This window comes from Eleutherodactylus coqui, chromosome 1 (assembly GCF_035609145.1).
Source record: "Eleutherodactylus coqui strain aEleCoq1 chromosome 1, aEleCoq1.hap1, whole genome shotgun sequence".
In the NCBI taxonomy this organism is placed as follows: domain Eukaryota; kingdom Metazoa; phylum Chordata; class Amphibia; order Anura; family Eleutherodactylidae; genus Eleutherodactylus; species Eleutherodactylus coqui.
Window position 1 is genome coordinate 209,407,975 of NC_089837.1, and position 20,928 is coordinate 209,428,902.

The 20,928-nt window shown below is 43.1% G+C and overlaps 1 protein-coding gene across 2 annotated transcripts in view; it reads left to right on the forward strand.

Annotated features, from left to right (window-relative positions):
* EZR (ezrin) overlaps positions 1-20,928 on the forward strand; it is a 55,567-nt gene that overhangs the window by 16,320 nt on the left and 18,319 nt on the right. For both annotated transcript variants that reach the window (XM_066605478.1, XM_066605479.1), the window contains exons 3-4: positions 14,488-14,571; positions 20,508-20,603. In XM_066605478.1, the coding sequence (XP_066461575.1) occupies positions 14,488-14,571; positions 20,508-20,603 (180 nt within the window). The remainder of the gene's footprint in view (positions 1-14,487; positions 14,572-20,507; positions 20,604-20,928) is intronic.

A 20,928-nucleotide genomic window follows, 5' to 3' on the forward strand; every position in this document is an offset into this window, starting at 1 on the left:
ACTAATTGTGGACTTTATACTGGATTTCATTTAGAAAACCAACAAGTAGCATTGTGGCTTGATCCCTTGGAGGATCCAAGTACCACTTCACGAACTGTCTTTTTTTTGTGGTGTGATTTATATAGACTATTTCATACCCATGTTTACTACATTTTGCATCCACCTAATTGGTAACAATACTGACTTCAGACTTCATACTGAAGTTATATGTATTTGTACTTTACCCTATCGGGGTTCATTTTTTTTCTCCCCAGGACACCATCTTGATAACTGCAACTCATATATAGATCAGCAGATTTAAGCATATTTATTAAAAGCCCTGTGTGGTGCAGAGTGTTAAGGTAGCAAAAATGCAGTCCTAAGCTATCGCTCATGACCTGAAGGTTGTAAGCTCGGTCCCCACATGGTACTGGTAGCCGCTCAAGGTTGACTCATCCTTCTGAGATCGGTAAAATGAGAACCCAGCTTGGTAGGGGTAATAAATAAAAATGACCTGAAAGTGCTGCAGAATAAGTTTGGTGCTATAAAATCTTTTTATTTATATCTTTTTTTATTTTTTAATTGTAGCACTAATGGCACCATAGTGAATGATCCCGCATTAGTTAATCAGGCGTTCGTCTCCTTCTAATCTGGGGTGCTTGGATGGGCAACTGGAGGCTCTATGGGATGACCATTAGTTAGTGAAGACACTTTTTGTACATTTCAGCAACTACAGTTCACTTTTAATACACCAGATAACTCCTATTTTAGGTATTGCCAGCTGAGACAGTTTGAGGGCCTGACCATCTTTCTTCTAGACCCTTTTGAAAGGTTTGGCCCAAACGTGTAACCTTATGTAGCTGCTTTCCAGTTTTCTACAGTCATTTGACATATAGCTTTTCTCCTTTGACCCCTTAACGCTATAGGACATAAAGTTACGTCCTGCAGGTTCGAGGTATGTATGAAGCGACAGAAAATAATGGGGAAAAAAGTAAATATCTTCTGAAAAAAATAAGTACTGCCAAAAAAAAAAAAAAAATAAAAAAAAAAAAAAAAAAAAAAAATATATATATATATATATATATATATATATATATATATATATATATATTCGTACTGACCCATAGAATAAAGTTTTTGTTGCAGTGTGTATGCCATACAACAAGACGCACCTAAAGATGGCTGGATTTCATTTTTTTATTTTTATTTTTTTCAATTTCATTCAACTAAAAAAATATTTAACGTTTTTCAGTACATTATATAGTACCATTGAAAAATACAACTCGTCCTGCAAAAAACAAGCCCTCATACAGCTATCTTGATGGATAAATAGAAGTTATGATTTTTTAAAAGAGGGGAGGAAAAAATGAAAATCGGGTGGGGTGGGAAGGTCCGTGTCCTTAAGGGGTTAAAGGAGAAGGCCCTCCAGAAATGCATGCAGGATACACCAGATCTGGGCTCTGATATTCTGGCCGGCTCTGGTTCTCCTCTGGTCAGTTTAGGGGAGAAATGTATTCCAGTTATATTTATACACAGAACTTATTACACCCCACGCTTACATGCTATGGGTTTGTCCCCCTCAGCAAGCTTCCCATGATGCTTCACTCATATAGGCTCCGTTATGCATATGTTGTGGGATTGTAACCTCTTGCAGAACTTCCGGCGAGGTGTTTTTGCAAGTCTCATTGAGGAGGACTGTGAATCGTGCTTCCCAAGGTTTCTTCTTGTGGAGGATATCCCCGGAATGTAGCAACCCGTACCCTGTATAAAATTTTTATTTTTTTTTATGCAAAAAAAAGTATTTTTGCTCTGTTGGAAACCCTGAAAGGCCGCCTAGGGCTGCCTGGATTCAGGAGGCCAATGTTGCTGTACTTTACATGTGTTCTTTAATAAACCTTTAAAAATAAAGTTAACATTAAGTTTCTACCATTTTTCTTTCTACTGTCAGCGCCTTGTCTCCATATTGTCTCCCGTCTGCTCTTGAAAGTTGCCATTGCTTGAAGGATTCCCAATTAAAAGAAGATGCATGAGGCGTTCCTAAAGTGCCTCCATTTGCTAGGGAGTCAAAGTCTAGTTCTTGAATTTCCTTTACACATTGACATTAGTATAACCTCACTGTTTTATCTGTCCCTGTCCCAAGCCTCACTTTACTCCTAGGACTATTCTCCTGATAAATTACCCTAGTTAATATTTTTCTTCTGTTTCTTAATCAAAAAGTACACAGCGCAGCAGAAAGTTTAGCCCTTGGCACATATTCTGAAGGGCATACCTATGCTCTTGTTATGCCTCTGCATGTATATGTGCATATGTGGTTAAAACGGGCCTCTTGGAGGGACATGTCACGAACACGGCACCATGCCTCCCCACAGATGCAAAATGCGCCTTCTATATGCAGGTCCTGGCCTCCCTCACACAGACCTTTTTACCGCGATTAGTACGCTATGATGCTCCCATTGTTTTCAATGGAGCCGATCGATCGCAGCACCTTTACAGCACTGAAATTTTCCAGCAGAGTTTGTTCTATTTTGGATGTTTAGCGCACCTCATCCATGAGGAGGTATGCTGAACTCCGCTATTAACTGCAGTGCTTTCTGGAACGCCTGTGTGAGGGAGGCCTAAATGGGGAAACCACTGGTTAACACTGACACGGAAAAGGACTTGGGGGTTTCAGGTAACTGTAAGCTTAACTGGAGCAACCAGCGTCAGGCAGCTGCTGCCAAGGCAAATGGAATCATGGGTGCATCCAAAGAGATCTAGGGCACATGATGAGAACATTGTTCTTCCTCTTTACAAGTCACTGGTCAGACCACACATGGGATATTGTGTATATAGTTTTGGGCACCGGGACTCAAGAAGGACATATCAGAGCTTGAGTCGGTACAAAGGTGGGAAACTAAAGTAATAAATGGAATGGGCAGACTACAATACCCAGAGAGGTTATCAAAATTGAGGTTATTCACTTTAGAAAAAAAGATTGCTATGGGGTGACCTAATGACTATGTATAAATATATTAGTGTTCAGTACAGAGATCTCTCCCATCATCTGTTTATACCCAGGACTTTGAACAGGGGTTCTTTACTGTAAGAGCAGTGAGACTATGGAGCTCTCTGCCTGAGGATGTGATGATGGGGAATTCAATAACAATTTAAGAGGGGCCTGGATTCCTTTCATGAAGATTACAATATTACATGTTATAATCATTAATAATTTCAGAAGAGTCGGTGACCTGGGGATTATTCTGATTGGCATATTAGAGTCGGGAAGGAATTTTTTTTCCTTTTAAATAGAGAAAATTGGCTTCTACCTCATTGGAGTTTTATGCCTTTTTCTGGTGCAACATTGGGGAGGGGTAGTAGGCTAACCTGGATGGACATATGTCTTTCGGCCTAAAATACTATGTTACTGTACTTTCTATTTCACAGATTTTTTTTATGGCCTTTTGCTCAATATTGTGCTTTAAGCTAAGGCCTCATGTCCACGGGGAAAATCAGGCCCGCTACGGATTCTCCATGGAGAATCCGTAGCGGGTCCCTTCTGCCCCACAGACATGAGCACTGAAAATAAGAATAAATCAGAATAAACTTACCTCCCGCCCGCTCCGGATCCTTCCTTCGCTGCCACATCATCTTCTCTGCGTCGCGGCCGGATCTTCTTTCTTCGGCCTGGCGGATGCGCAGGGTGACGTCGGTGACGTGCCCCGCGCATGCGCCGGCCCGAAGCAAAATGATCCGGCCGCGACTGAGAGAAGATGGCGCCGCGGCGAAGAGAAGAAACGGAGCGGGTGAGTAAAATCTGATTTTTGTCTCCCGCGGATCCGGACGGCTTCCATAGGCTTCAATAGAAGCCCGCGGGAGACCCGCATGAAAATGGAGCATAGTCCAGATTTTTTCATGCTCCATTTTAAAAAAAAATCCCTTTTATTCACCATCCGCGGGTATTTATCTACCCGCGGGTGGTCAATGCATCCCTATGGGCGCGGATCCGCGGGCAGGAGAAGAGTTAAAATCTGCTGCGGATTTTAATTCTTCTTTTGCCCGTGGACATGAGGCCTAAGAGTCAGGCTAAGTCCAGTTCACAAGCCGTCCATACATCCGAAAATGCGAAGACATGGGAGAACAAGATTTCAAATAATTTGCTTGTAAGACTTTGAACATTGGCAGCAATAGTATAGAGACAATCCTCTGATCTGGTTAGTAAATTGGTTCATCCCATTTAGTTCTGAGATCAAGAAATAATCCTACAAATGCAGAGAAAAGTTAACCCTTGCATTGGCCCCTCTTCCTGTAGACATATTTTGTATGTGTCCCAAACTGTTTCCTATTTAAAAATGCTTACAGGCAGCCTGTCGCCTCCTGTGGCTAATAGATAGTGTCCTCTATCTAATAGATAGGCTCACCGCAGAGATTTGTGGCAAATTGCAGTATGCCGTGATTTCAATCCCGCGAGTGGATAATCGCTATGATTCTCCGCTCGTGGACGTTGGGCTTCGCTTTCCATAGTTAGCCTTGGGAAAGCTTTTCCTAGTGTGATTCGCGGGTGATTTATCACAAGCAGATCATCGCCCGTGGACAGGCAGCCTACTATTGATGGTCTATTCTGCGGATACACCATGAATGGCTTACAACTTCTTTTCAAGTATGTATCTGGAAAAGACTGTCAAATGACTGCAATCCCAATGAAGGTAGGCTGTATCCGGAGCGGAGACTGAATGGATCTAACTGTTCAGTCTGGACCTAGAATAGTCGTGTCCCGTCCATATTTGGTTTCTCCGAATAACTACTTGTCCTAATCTAAGATCTAAAAAAAAAAAAACCTATTTCAACACATTTTTGTCAAGAAAATAATTTGTTACGGTCGTTCAGATTTTAAATCCACAAGGTGTCAATTTAAGCTGAAGACTTTCCCAGCTGATTTCACACCTTTTTAAATTAAGCGGTGAAATCTGCAGCGATTCCTCTCCAAAATCTGTGTCAAAATCCACCCTGTTTGGTCCGGGTTTTCCACTGTGGTAAATCCATAGCAAATCCACCATTTGCAAAATACCCTGCCGGTTCCACTTCTGGTTTTCGCGGGCAAATGCTAACAAATGCCTTTTGAAGTGGTTGCAAAATTGTATGTCAATACATCTTAAAGCAAGACATGTATAGATTCACAGAGCGTTTGTGTCATAGAGAAGGTTTCATACAGCAGCTCTCCTTTCTATGCATTAGGGCTCATTCACAGGGTTGTAATGTCACCGAATTACGCACGTGTATATCCCATGCGCAACACACGGTGAATGGAAGCAATGAAAGTCAATGGGCACCTGTGTGGACACTGTGTATCTCCAAGAAGCTTTATGGCCAGCTGGAACTTCCTTCTGAAATGACAGCAATTTTTTAGGCCACACCCCCTTTAAGCTAAGTCAACCCTTTTATGTCCCCTGACCTAAAAGAGACGTAACTTTACTTACAATGACCCCTCTGTGGCCCCGCAGAGTAATAGTGCACCTTCACTGATCCAATGTAGCAAACTGTAAAGACAAAGGGATTGCTGCCTACACTGCATGTACTCTTTGCAAGCTGCCAGGTATGAGGAGTACTGAAGGGGGACAGAAACAACCGAACTAGTTTCTATTCACTGATAGGAAAATATATAGTTTGAAAAATGTGAAGAAACTGAACCACAAGGCCGGCTCATACAAACAAGTCAAATGGGACCCACAGTGGGTTAGAGCTCTGAGCCCAGGTGGTGACCCTGTCTGTCTGATTAAACTGTATTGCGAATGACCATGGCGGCTTGCAGGCGGTTGTGTGCAATACAATACAGTTTTTGTATGTTTTTCTTTGTTTGCACACCCTGCGCCGCCGCTTAGCGATGATTTGGGTACCTGCAGTCCATATGCAACGTTAATTATTTGGGGGGTAAAAAAGCCACCGCGTTTATGGCAATTTTTCATGCAGCTTCTTGAGCCAAAGCCAGGGGTGTATTAGGAAGAAATGGCACAATATAAAGGAGTGACCTAGACTGCTTAGTAAAGGATATCCTGCTTAGCTTCTATTACTCACAAGGAAAATGAAAGCTTTGTTTGCATACATTCTGTACAAATCCTTATTTGATGTAAATAAAACGTTTATGCAATCGGTGTAGAGGTAAACAACATTCAATTCAATGTGTATGATGTACTGTTCTGGTCTATCAGCTGTGCCAGAACTCAATACAAATATATTTCTTGCCCTAGTCATATGTTGTTGTCTAAATGTATCACCTAAAACAAACTGTATAGTAAAATGGTGTATAAGGGTGAATGCAGGCGGCCAGGTCGGATTCCAACTGTGACTTTCTTGCAGCGGGATGCTACCCGTGACCCTCGGCTTACCTGTCCGGCGTCTTCGCTCTGCTCTGCGGATGTGCCGGATGGCGCACAGCTGCACATGTGCAGTGCAGAGCCAGCGCGTCAGTGAAATAGGACATGACACGATTTTTGTTATCTCACAATTTTCCATTATCAAAATCGCGGCAATCTGCATGGGATTGAATAAATTAATGCAATCCCATGGCAGTGTGCAATGGCGAAAACTCTGCTGGAAAACTCGCCGCGGAATTTCCACCCATGTGCATTCAGCCTAAGGCTGAAAAAAAGACAAATGTCCATTTAGTTCAGCCTATCTAACCCCCCAGTGTTGATCCGGAGGAAGGAAAAAAAAAACCCAATGAGGTAGAAGCCAATTTTTTTCATTGTAGGGAAAAATTCCTTACCGACTCCAATTGGAATAATCCCTGGATCACCGACCCTTCTGAAGTTATCAGTGATATAACTTATAATAATGTTACACTCAAGAAACGCATCCAGGCCCCTCTTATACTTATTTTAGCAAGTTCGCCATCACCACGTCCTCAGACAAAGTTCCATAGTCTCACTGCTCTTACAGTAAAGAACCTCCTTCTATGTCTGTGTAGAAACCTTCTCTCCTCTAGATGTAGAGGATGCCTCCTTATCACAGTCCCGGGTATAAATAGATGATAGGAGAGATCTCTGTATTGTCCCCTGATATATTTATACATAGTTATTAGGTCGCCCCTCAGCAATCTTTTCTTTTTTTTTTTTTTTTTTCCCTAAACTAACCCCAATTTTGATACCCTCTCTGGGTATTGTAGGTAGTCTACCCATTCCATTTATTACTTTAGTTTCCTACCTTTGTACTCGCTCAAGCTCTGATACGTCCTTCTTCTTGAGTACCGGTGCCCAAAACTGTACAGAATATTCAATGATTTCATGTATGGTCTGACCAGTGACTTGCAAAGAGGAAGAACCATGTCCCAATCGGAGTATGTGCCATTTATAAACCCCCCCCCCCCCCGTTTTCTATCACTGAGCCAGTTACTTAACAACTTACACATATTCTCACCCAGACCAAGACAAAGTCCCCCATGATAATTACCTCCTCGTGATTTGTCGCTTCATCTTTTTGCCTGAGTAATACATTTTCAGTGGCTTCTATTATATTTGGTGGCCTATAGAAAACCCCTATGAGGATTTTATTTTCCCTTCATGTATTTCTGTACGTGAAGACTCCACATGCTCATCATATTCATGTATATCTTCCTGTAGTGTGGGCTTTAAACAGGATTTTACGTAAAGATAAACCCCTCCACCTTTCAGTTTTTTACAATCCCTTGTGAAGAAACTATAATCCTGGAAGTTCACCGCCCAGTCACAGCGTTTGTCCAACCAGGTCTCAGTTATCCCCACTATGTCACTGTTTTCCTGTAGACATTACTTCCAGTTTGTCACCTTTTATTGCTCACATTTCTAGCATTAGTCAATGTGCAGTTTAGAAGTTTTTTAGTTATTTTTTTATTTTGTGTAGCTCTATAAATTGTTCTAACTTTACGAACACCTCCCACCACTCCACCGTTTTTATTACTTAGTCCCGGATCACTGTCTAAACTGTCTTCCTCTCTATCTCTGTGGTTGTCCTCTCCCGAGTTCCAAGTTTAAACACCCCAAGTCAGTCCGCTTCTCCGAGAATCCACATCCCTCCTTCCTATAGGATATATACACTGTATGCCTAAAGTGTAATGCGCCATCACAAAATGACATATTGTATTTAAACGTATATCTCTATATATCAATTTATTTTTTTTTTAATGTTTTTTAAAAAAAAGCTTTTTTGTCCCAACCGGTTTTTAAATAGCATTCCTATTAACAACTACTCACTTTTGGGGGTTTTCTTTTACTTTCTATGGCTACTAAAAGCACTAACTGTAATGATCTGACCACCTACTAAGGTATATAGGAATTTCTTTACCTGCCATCTATAAAATCATTATCATCTACAGTTTGCCCAATATTGAAGTGTAATGCAGGCCATATATAGTAGGCAGCTGTAGGGGACCAATTATAGTCACGTTTATGCCAAAATCAGTGCAAACTGATACAAATAATAACAGTCATATGGGACAGGGACAATCCAACCCGTCTGATTTGATATTTGCCTTAAAAGCTGACGTAAGTGTCTTCCTAGCAGCCCCCGTAGGCGTTAGATGAGGAGTACATCCTGCTGATATCCATAGATTTCATATCCTTGTGCAGCTTAGCATCAGTTGGCACCTTGCTATTAGGCATGGGCACACAATACTGCGGGCGTACACTTGTTTACTACGGCTGCATTGCTTCTATTGTTTAGCAGCTTCATCTGTCGGTCTGATCAGGGCTTCATTTCACCAGGTTTTAAAAGATTGCTTAGTGCGTAGGTGTGTTTAATCCCATCTGCTTTTTAATCCCACTTGCCTTCAGGTTTAACTGTAGTCACTACAGCAACTCGCTGCTTTAGCCAATTACAGCCCAGTAACTCTTGGGATATGACTTTTTGTTTTTTAAAATCTAACTATATTGAGGATTGAAATGTCTGAATACAAACAGGATTATTCTCCAGGCAATCTAATCAGGGCTCTTCGTGTGTGCAGCAGGCCCTCAATATACTTTATATGTCTGTAGAGGAAAAAGGTGGCTGCTTGGGATGTACAGGAAAATATCCTTACATTGTAAGCATGCTTCCAGAATGACAGTAGCGATGGCAGCAAATATTGGCAAGGGCACAATGAGATTTACTCTGCTTGAGTCAAATGAAATGTGCTCCCTTGGTTAAAGCTGACTCCACTGATTGCTGCTCTGTTTGCACTGGACAATAATAAGGAACAGCCATTCGTACGAACAGTCATTTGGACAAATTTCTGCCTTTTATTTAAAAAAAAAAAAAAAGCCTTCATGGGGTTCCCCATGAATTGTGCCCACTGTCGCCAACAATGCAGTGTACAGAGTGGAAGCAGATCACTGGCCCCTGTGTATTGGCCGGCACTGGTAGTTGTAGGTACAGCTGTCATAGATTTTGAATGGGAGCCCCAGTGCCCCAGCACACTTCTTAGTAATGACAGTAGGGTCACGCACCCCATTGTTCTGGAGGCAATAGCGTTACACCTGTCCTCAGTCCACCCCCCTCCCTATTAGTCACAACAAAGCTATCCCAATCCCCTTAGTCTTCATATCAGGGCTCCACTGCCTACAATGCCACAGAATAGTCTCAGTAGCCACAGCAACATTTCCCCCAGGTCCCTCTCCCATAGTTGGCTGCTACTCAGTTTATTCCTGTTGGCACTGAGCCATGCAGGAGAAGCACACAATACTGCCATTACTTGGCAACTACCGGTTCTCTCTCAGCCTGAGTCGTCTCTGGCTAATTCTGCAGGGATGCTGTCAATGATTGGTGAAAAACCCTTTCACAAGGGCTCATTGGGATCTGGGGTTTTGCAGTCTGTTAGGCTAACTTTCCATGGGCAAGCGTGATATACAGCAGTGAACACCCCCATATCGCGCTCCCCACCATAGGAATTCCCCGAGGATGTGAGGTATTTTCTTGTCAAAACGGCCTCACTTCAGAGGTCCATGGAGTTTCTCCCATTGTTTTCAGTGGGAGACCCCCGCATCGCGTGCACCTATCACATGGTGCGCTGCTGCTACCGCTACCATTAAAACAGTGGACGCTGCGATGCGAGAACACGCAGCATGATAGAACATTTGTTTTCTGCATCGCTGTGCCATGCAGGAAAATATCACTCGTGTGTATGATCCTGTTCAAAAAAATGGGGTTCATGTTTGTGTGCCTCACATTGTGATGCTCGTGTGAAGGCAGCCTTAGGGTGCAATTACATGAAAGCCACTAACCCTTTCGTTTTGCAGATAATTGCTGGGCTGCAGGTTTAGCTGGCAATTACCTAAAAAATGCTAACTGCAGCTGCATGTGTAATAGCGCCCTATATCAGCTGTGTTAGGCCGCCTGCAGATGGGCGGGTCTGATCCGGCAGCGAGGATTCTCGCCGCGGGACCCGACCCGAGCGCCTGCAGGGACCAGCGCGTACTCGCCGGCGTCCTGCAGCTCCGGCTCTTTCATGTGCTGGCTGCCGAGCAGCCGGCGTATGCGCAGACCGGAGCCAGCAGCGGGTGAGCCCCGCACAGAAATAGGACATGCCGCGGTTTGTTTGCAGGCTTCCAGCGGCAGGAAATCCCCGCCGCGGAATTTCCACCCGTGTGCAGGCGGCATAAGGGGAAGTTTTTTTATGTTTTAAACTATGGTCAGTAAGGCATTCAAATGTTATATGAAATATAAGGGAAGGACTTCTATGTCTTCCTGCTGGAAACTCTTCTGGCTTTGTCTCGAAAAACTGCAGCATGATACTTGGACACAATCCCAACTGGTTACTCCCAGTTGCCAATTTATTTACACATTGCTAGGAATGGCACTGCATGGAAGTCTAAAAAAAAAGCGCTTGTTTAGAATTATTTAATGAGGATTTTTGGCTGTTCAATAATATAGCATGTCAAATGGCACTCGTTACTGTCATCTAGATGTGGCAATTGATCCCTACTATGAGGACAAACTATGCTTGAGACGATCATTTATCCTCATACGGATTGCATTCCTATTTACACGGGGAGATGTGCTGCTGGTGAACAGGAATGTTTATGCCAACATAAAGACTACAAGTAGCCGACGAGCAAGCATTGTTGGCTGATGGGCATACTAGCACAGACAGATCATCGGGCAAATGAACATGTGCACAAACGTTCAAAACCAATCATTGAAAAGGCGCTTTAATACCAAAATGTCACAGGAGCCGCCATGTCCTCCTTAAGCCCTCCTTCTGCAAGCCATTATTGTGTTCAGTTCTCTGGTATGTTTTGACCTCAGTATCTGACGAATGATCTGCTTTAATATGACTATTACTGTAAGTTACTGTAGAGTAGATGAAGTTTCTACTTGGCTAGATTTTTTCAGATGGCTCTACTTTTAAAGACCATTCAGTACTCTGTTCTAGCTGCAGATAATCAGACCTCACCCAGCAGTTATATCTGTATACTGGGCAACTACAAATGGTATTGTGTTATCAGTGCACAAATACAGAGACTATGGCAGGGGTGTACATAGAAATCATCAAAGGGGCCCCATAGCAAAACTTAAAATTGGGCTCCTATACATAAATATAACAAAAATTTATATTAAGAGGCTGCATGTCTAGAACGCAGTGTGTTTAGATACAGCGGCTGAGCTCTAGGATAATAACAATCGCCATATAATAGTCAGATACCAGTTCTACACAAGGAGAAGGGACTTGTCATTTGTATAGCGCCAACTTATTCAGCAGCGCTTTCAGGTGATTTATTAATTGTTTCTGTAGAAGTTGTTCTGGGATAATGCAAAAACCACATTTGGAGATGCTGACATATTTAATTATTGGGTGGCATTTCCCTTCCATTTCTTGCTAGGGATCCTGCAGTCTCTGTCAGTGCAGGCTGCTCCTCACCCTTCTTCCTGCTCCCTGTGTAGTACTGCAGAGAGAGGGAGGAGCAGCCTGCACTGACTGGGACTACAGAGTCTTGTGCAGCCGGGCTGTAGGTGAAAGTTGTGTCTCTGTACATTCAGGGGAGGCGAGCCAGTGGTGGGTCAGGGGGCAGGGCCAATCCGCCCAGGCTCCCCTTTCCCCCAGGTCCTATAGTAGTTTTGTGGTCTGCATCATTGGACTATGGTTCCTTTTTACATGGAGAAATTTCATCGTTGATTGACACTCCCAACCTCTTACACAGGCCGATTCAGACTTCAGCTATCCATTTTTGTCACATCTGTGTCTGCAACACACCACCGTTCACATTGGAAGATCTGCAGCTGACAACAATTTTTCAGCTGCACAAAAGATGCAATGAACCAAAGTGCCTGGACAGATGCTAACAGAGCTGTTGGTAATGCCCATCTGCAAATGCCCAGCTGGTTGCTACTTCATTTTAAACCAAAGATCTTCTGTATTGTGACCAGCAAATTCCTTAGTTATTTTCCACTTGAGAAGCAATCTGCACAAAAGGCTGCTAGTAAGTTAGTGACTAAATAACTTTTTTAAGCAGCTTTAATATTAAGTCCAACGTAATTCCAACAAAAATGCTAGAAGTAATCACTGTCGAGACGATAGCTCTCTAGTTAACCTGCATTAACTGATGTAATAGACTAACACCTGCTGTGTACGCCGTTCAGTATGTCTACTGTGTTCTTTTAGTATAAATGTTCTTTTATTGTCACTTTTTCAATGAAGAGGAAGGGCAGTGATCATATTCAGTACAAAATAAATCCAATCAATGTGAAAACTATTCTATTACAACCATAGGAAATGAGGTTAGGTAAAGATGATGACTTAGAGGGCGGGATAGGCTAGGGTTAAGCCCCATTTACGTGCAACGAATTATCGCTCAAACGATAGCTTTTGAGCAATAATCATTGCGTGTAAACGCTATCATCGTTTGCTTTTCGTCCGAACGATGATTTTTAGTTTAAAAACCATCTTTCGGTCAGAGAGTTGGTAGCAGGGACCGCATGCTGTGATTCATTGTATTCGGCTGCAGTCCCGCAGTAGAACAAAGGGTCTGTATGCAGATAACAGACCATCTGCTGTTATCTGCATACAGTGAAGGGAAGCTCATTTACATGCAAATGAAGTTAATAAGCTGCTAATGGTAATTAGTGCCCATTAGCAGCTTATGCAAAATGATCGCTCAAACTGTCAGTCATCCTATCTTTTTTTAATGAATTTTGAGCGATGATCTTTATGTGTAAATGGGGCTTTACAGACTGTACAATAGTACAACAGCGGTAAACGTGTGTGGCAGCTTTTGGCTTATTTGGTTGTTGCATATCTTAGGGCTATTTGTACAGTGCATCTAATATTAAAATATCATGGCACTAGAAAATTAGAATGTAATGTATTCTCTATATACTCTGTATATGTTCTCTATATACATGCTATATTCTCTTAACTGCTATATACAATATGATAGGAGCCTATTCTGTACCCCAGTGCAGCATTATACAGAGCTGACTTTATTATGTTTTGCTGTACAGAACACCAATGACAACTGACTGTTGCTATACAGGGAAAATAGAACAAGAAATTCGTCACCAAAATTCCTTGCGTGTTTTAAGCTATTTTTACTGTAAAAAGAGAAACCGCTAGAATGGTCTCTAAGATACATCATTTACTAGTGAAGGTTGTCATGAAAATTCAATAGAGTGCTTATAAAATAGAAGGGGTATGAATGAGAACTATTTCCTTAATTTAATTGTTGCTATTTCCAGGCTAGTATGGGTCCCATAAAATAAGATCCTTAGTGTTCAGTGTGTGTATTATGTATGAATGTGCCCATAAACATTACCCAGACATCATGTCTGTCGGCCCCATCAGACACTGCAGCAGAAGGAGTTTTGGAAAATATTAATCAGTTGATGGCAGAAAGACTATATGAGGTAATTGCAGATAATCTAATTTGTGGTACATGAGGTAATTATAAAGTAGTGTTACCATGTAACTGACGAAGACAATGTGCCATGCTTGTTGTGGGACACATACGGATTGCTATGATAACCATTCAGTACTTTAAACAGGACTGGTTAGCTCTCTCACCATATCTGTTTTCGTAAATATTTGTATTCTGCCTAATTGACAATTTTTGAGCATTTTTTAATCGTTCTACATTGTGCTGTTCTTTTATTATTCCTTCTACACCTTTTATGAATAACTTGACAACTGGGCGTTAGCAGGTGGAGGCGTGTCCCTAGACACTCTGACAACTGTCCAATCAGGACTGTTTGTATCAGCAAGTCCAAGAATATACTCCCAGGTGGTAACACCCAGTTGTCAAGTTATTCATAAATATCCAGTAGGAATAACAGAAGAGCGGCACAATGCAGAGCTGGTAAAAGAACACGCCAATTTGGACCTAATACAAATGCTTTTCTAAAACGTATCTATCAGGACAGCTGAGAGGGCCTCTTTAATATAATTACATGGGTATCTTCTCAACAAATGGCCTTCTTGAATCTTAGTCTCACTGTCTGTTGCAAATAACGAAATTTTAAAAAAGCAATTTTTCTAATTTTTTCCCTTGTCTTGACTTTTAGTGAACAAGTATTTTTATCTTTTTACTTCAGATCAATGTACGTGTGACCACTATGGATGCGGAGCTGGAATTTGCCATACAGAGCAACACTACCGGCAAACAGCTTTTTGATCAGGTAGGCCTTGTAATGTTGTAAATTTGAATGTATTTCATAAATCTTGTCAATATTTTAAGTTACGTACCGACAGATATAAATAAACATGTAACCCTACTCTTCAAATATTCTTTCACCATTATATATCGATTAGCCATAGCATTTAAACCACCAAAAGAAGAAGTAAATTATATTGATTAACTCCCGTTAATAGCACCAGTCAAGGGGGGAGCTGCATCAGGCAGAAAGTGAACAGTAGTTCCTGACTTGGTTGTATTGGAAGGAGGAAAATTCTGACAAGGGTCATTTGTGATGGCTTGAGAACTGGGTCAGAGTATTCCAAAACTGAGGTCTTGTCATGTGTTCCCGGTATGCAGTGACTTTAGTAGCTACCAAAAGTGGTCCAAGGAAGGGCAACCAGCTACAGGGCCATGAGCTTCCAAGCTTCGTAAATGTGACTAGGGCACCAAAGCTAACCTGTATGATATATTTCCACAGAATAGGTCTTGTAGTACAAATTGCTTAAAAAGTTACTGTGTCATAACACACCGTTCATCAAAACTTGCTATGTATGGGGCTGTGTAGCTGCAGTCTGGTTCAAGTGCCCATGCTAACCCTTGTCTACTACCGAAAGCGCTCGCAGTGGTCACATGAGGATCAGAATTAGACCGTGGAACAATGGCAGAAGGTGACCTGGTTTGATGAATTACATCTTGAGGACAGCTGTGTGCATCTGCAAGTTGGGGAAAAAAATCAATTATAAGATGCCGTTTTGCTGCAAAGCTTGGCATGCAGTTACACCTCAGGCTGATATGCGCATGATTAGATGAATGGTCTTGCCATCTGATGCCTTTAAAAGTGATTCCACCCTTGGCCTATAAAAAGGCGTTTGGAAGCTACTTGTTTGTAGTGATCTCTCTTGCCTGTTGACCAATAGACATGCCTCTATATTGCAATCAAAGAGAATTTGTCCAGTTAAGAAGAACCAGCAGCTCCACCTGTTCTCCGCCATCCAGAGACAAGTGGCGCCATCATTACAGGCCCCTGTGTCTATCAGAACCATTTCCAGGCGCTTGGCTAAATGACATTTGGTCTCACGGTCACCATTACATGTACTTCCTTTGACACCCACCATCACCTCCGTTTGCAGTGGTGCTGTGCACAACGAAACTGGACTGCTACAGAGTGGAACCGGGTTGTCTTCAGTGACAAATCTAGGTTTAGTTAGGGCACTGACTATGGCTGTGTTAGTTTCTGGAGACCTCAATCCTGCCTTTGCTGTGGAGCGGCACACTGCTGGTATGATAGTCTGGGGGGGCCATCGCATATCACAGTTGGTCAGTCCTAGTAGTGATGTACACTGACCGCTCAGTGATATGTTCAGGACATCCTGCAGCCACATATGTTGTTTCTCATGGTGGTGTCCACGAGGTATTTTCCAGCAGGATAATGCTCAGCCGCGCACATAAGGATATCACAGGAATGCCTCCACAACATTGCCACACTTCTGTTGCCTTCCCGTTCACCACATTTATTACCAATAGAACATGTATGGGACCACCTGGGATGCCAACTTTGAGTTTGTATGATCTGGAGGCCCAGTTACAGCAAATGTGGACCGATGTGCTGCAGGATACCATTCCTTCATGCCCACCCGAAATACAAGAACAAGGGGGCACAATCCGAGATTAGTTGGAGGGAAGATCAGAAGCAATGTCAGGAAATATCTTACTGAAAAGTAGATGCTTGGAACAAACCTCCCGCAAATGTGGTTGGAAAATCCACAGGAAGTATACTTGGGAAAAATGTATATTTGTCCTAAGATAAAAAGGAAATAATATAATTACAGACTAGATGGGCCATGTGCTCGTTTTCTGCCGTCAGTCTAGTATGTTTCCAAAATGTGAGCTATAATACCCTGGTACAGGGCCATAACTAACACACTGGTGGACGCAGTGCAAACCTCTCATGAGTGGTCCCTAAAACTGCCCAACCTTCCCAAATATTGTTCATTATCTTATGATGACTTTGTTGTTAATTAAATGGGTAGTGCCCCATACACTAATATAGCCTAAATGATAGCCGAGGCAACATGAGCACCATCTTTTATGCTCCACGCGTTATTTTTATCCCTTTTAGGGTGCCTGCACACGAACGGAATTTCCAGCGCGTTATTTTAGGCACATTATGGGTGCCTGCACACGAACGGAATTTCCAGCGCGTTATTTTAGGCACATTATCTGCCCCAGACCGCAGCCAATATACTCCCATGAGGATCCGCAGTTGTCCCCAGACGGACGGCTTTGTATCGCGTTTTTTCACGCGCGTGAAAAAATCTGCGACCTGTTCTAATTTGGGTCGGATTCTGCGCGTGAAGCCTCCAATACAAGTGAATGGGTGCGTTTTTTCATGCAGTACATCCGCAGTGCAGCTGCAGATGGAGTCACTGGTTGCTATGACTACAGGAAGTAGGCATGGTAGGAGGCGTCCCAACACACAGCAGAGCTTCACAGGCAAATTTGTAGAGGGAGATAGGTAGTATTTCTTGCCAATGCAGGATGCAAGAATGCAAAATCTGTAGTAATGAATTCCTCTTGTGAATTTTTTTGCAGTGACTGAAATAAAGTCACGCTGGAGAAGCGCCTGAAAAAAGTTACATGGATCAACCATGCCCACAAAGACATCTGCTCACCGGGTGAAAGCATGTTGCCAGAATAATTTAACGGTGCTCGCACAAGCAAGAGGGACAAAACGGGGTCTGGGTGTTGGTTTTTAAGCTGTTTTCCAAGGAATGGACAGTTCTCTAGGGGTTGGGTTTACAATAAGGGGTGTCTGCTGGTTTTTCTGCGCGTTTTTTTCCGCAACACATGCGCGTATATCCGCGCGTGATTTTTCACGCATCCGCACCTATCCGCAAGCACATTTAGGTACCATACGCGCGTGAAAATCCGCTAGCGGAATCCGGAACGCTCGTGTGCAGGCGGCCTATCTGCCCCAGACCGCAGCCAATATACTCCTATGAGGATCCGCAGTTGTCCCCAGACGGACGGATTTGTATCGCGTTTTTTCACGCGCATGAAAAAATCTGCGACCTGTTCTAATTTGGGTCAGATTCTGCGCGTGAAGCCTCCAATACAAGTGAATGGGTGCGTTTTTTCACGCAGTACATCCGCAGTGCAGCTGCAGATGGAGTCACTGGTTGCTATGACTACAGGAAGTAGGCATGGTAGGAGGCGTCCCAACACACAGCACAGAGCTTCACAGGCAAATTTGTAGAGGGAGATAGGTAGTATTTCTTGCCAATGCAGGATCTAAGAATGCAAAATCTGTAGTAATGAATTCGGCCGCCTGCAGACGAGCGGGTCGGATCCGGCGGCGAGAATTCTCGCCGCGGGACCCGACCCGAGAGCCTGCAGGGACGAGCGCGTACTCACCCGCGCCTGGCGGCCCCGGCTCTTTCATGTGCCGGCTGCCGCGCAGACGGCGCATGCGCAGACCGTAGCCGGCGGCCAGGTGAGTGCGAGCCCCGCACAAAAATAGGACATGCCGCGGTTTGTTTGCCGCACGAGATTTCGCGCGGCCAAACCGCGGCCGTCTGCATAGGAGTGCGTATTGTAATGCACTCCTATGCAGACTTTCAGCGGCGGGATTTCCGCTCGTCTGCAGGCGGCCTAAATGAACCTTTGTGTCCCCCCCCCCCCCCATATCAATAATGTGCCTATCGGTGATGGACAGTCTTACCTGTAGTCTTGTATATACACAGACAGCTGTCCATCACCCATGGGACTCCTAAGACCAGGAGAAGCACATATATAAGTGAATAAAATACAACTTATACTGAATCTTTTTCCCTCAAAACTATATATTAATCTGCTCCGCTCCTTCTGTTCTAGAACATGATGGCCATAGATCAGATTGCTTGTTCAGCTTACTAGGTTACTTTTAAAGAGGTTGTCCCAAGAAGAAATCTGCTGTTTGCCGGATGTTTCTGTAGTGGGAACCAGGCAATTAACCTTCTGCCCCTGGCATCACATTCTCACAGGGGGTTGTCTATGATGAGACCCCTTTAGAGTCCAAGATTTCTCCTGCCATCAGTCATCTTGCATATTACATTATTGGGAAATCAGACAAAAATTATCTTAAGTAATTGGCCAGTCTCAGTGATGAAGAAAATATTGATTTGGGCTGTTTACATACATTTAAAGATTACTTAAGCTGAAAAAGGATCGGCGGAATGTAAGCCAGAACTCGGGTCCGCTGATTAACCGCTGTGGAGAACATGAGACTGTGTCATTAAAAATATCTATTCATTTCTTCTTTCATCACCCTTCTGATTTTTGTGAAATAACTACATATTGTGTATGGCTAATGAGCCTCGCATCAGAAACAATAACCAGCTGAATGCTCATTTGCAAGGAATCTCTGTGTACCAGAAGTAATTGTTTTATATTTTTGGCTTATCTTGCTTTAGAGACCTTGCGTAGATTTATGACTGTCCAGATGCCAGCCTCTATTAACACATTGTAGCTGCCCTCATTTTACCAAACCCTGGAAAGCTCCGGAGCAAATAGAAACTATTTCATTTCTAGCTGCATCTAGTCCAAAGTAGCTTATTTTGCATTATCAGGGATAACTGACTAATGAGTCCTGAACTAGAAGTACATTTTCCTGCAGCTACTTTCTTATTAATCCTACATCAGAGCTCTAGCGAGGTCGTCCTGCACCCGGGATAAAAAGACGGAATTAATGTAACGTAATGTTTCTTATTTCCTTTTTTTCCTCCGTTGTGGAGTCTAAATTAGGACCCCTGAGGGGAACGCCCCACAGTGTGGTTTCTGGGAAGCTGTGATCCAGCTAAACAGTACTTTAGAACAGTTTGTAAATTAAACTGTCATTGGCCCCGTGATTTTGCAGGTTAAGCTGCTGTTCGCAAACAAAACTAAGTTTGGAGTCCCTCTGCATTCAATCTGCATGATTGGCGCAGATTTCTGACGAAAAGGGACATGTTGCTTCTTAACACACGTTCTAACAAATAAAAATCTGTGCCAAGAAGCGACATGTCACTTTTTCTTCTGCACGTAGATTTCAAGTTTGCATACAGAAAGAAAATCTACCATATGGCAGATCGCAGTGAAATATGGATTCAACTGGAGATTCAATTTGGAATTGGCACAGATTCCATGTCAAATCCGCAGCAAAAACCACCATGTGAACATGATCTTATGTGACCCAGTGGTGGTGTTGGGGTCTTAAAGCTTGGAGATTTTGACCTTTTTTTTTAATGTTCCCCCTCCTTTGCATACACAGTGATAACCCCCTTCATGGTCCCGCACAGCGACAGTGTCGTCCTATGTGCTCTCTCCACAGTGGTGACTTTGTGCCTCCACCGTGTTGGATCTTTCTTACCTTCTCATGACAATCTTCATTTACTAAACTGTAGAATAGACTGCAAGAAACTGCTGATGACCTCCAGTTTCAGGGTGTCCAATTGGCTGGAGTGCAAACGTGGGTAAATGACTACATTACCGCTGCAGCCAGTGTGAACTGAGACTGCTTGGAAGATTATATATACTGTTCCCCTTCTATTGTGATCAGACCTGCTCAACTGGTCCTCGAACAGGTGGGATTTGCAGTCTGTAGACTACACCACACATGTCTCAGATGCTTTGAGTGTTGCTGATTACAACTACAGAAGCACTGCAGCTCCTTGGCACTCCTATTCCTTCAGTTCAGTTTTGATGTGGTCTCAGGACACGGACCACCACCAATCAATCCTTCTAATTGCTGGGAGACCCATGTGGGACACTATGTGATCAACGTATTCTTGAGGGCCTTTCCTCATAAAGAGATGGCACAAAGCAGACAGTCCCTTAATGTTCTACTAACCAGGCTTTACCTGTAAAATGTACTAGTAAGCATATTTGTGTTGGTCATTAACAAGTTTCCTGCTGTTTCAGGTTGTTAAGACTGTAGGCCTCCGTGAAGTGTGGTACTTTGGACTGCAGTACACCGATACTAAGGGATTCCCAACTTGGCTGAAACTCGATAAAAAGGTACGTTTGGCATTTAGTCACATAGTTCAAAGTTTATGCTGAATTCCTGAGATGGTTGTTGAGTCTTCAGCTGTCATCACAAAGTAACAGTCTAACCAGTGCAAGCTGTGCTGCAGAAATGTCCGTATTCTAGAGAGCGGCGCATTGGAAAGATCTGGCAGTAAAGACCAACTCCAGCCAGATAGTCATAATTAGTAAGATTGTGTCATCGAACAGCAGCAATAGCCATGTGTGCTTGTTTTCATTGAAGTTTTGCCCGAATCATCATCCTCCTCTAATCACAGCTGGGGTCCCCTTGCTCCAATGGCCCCATAGCAGTCTCTCG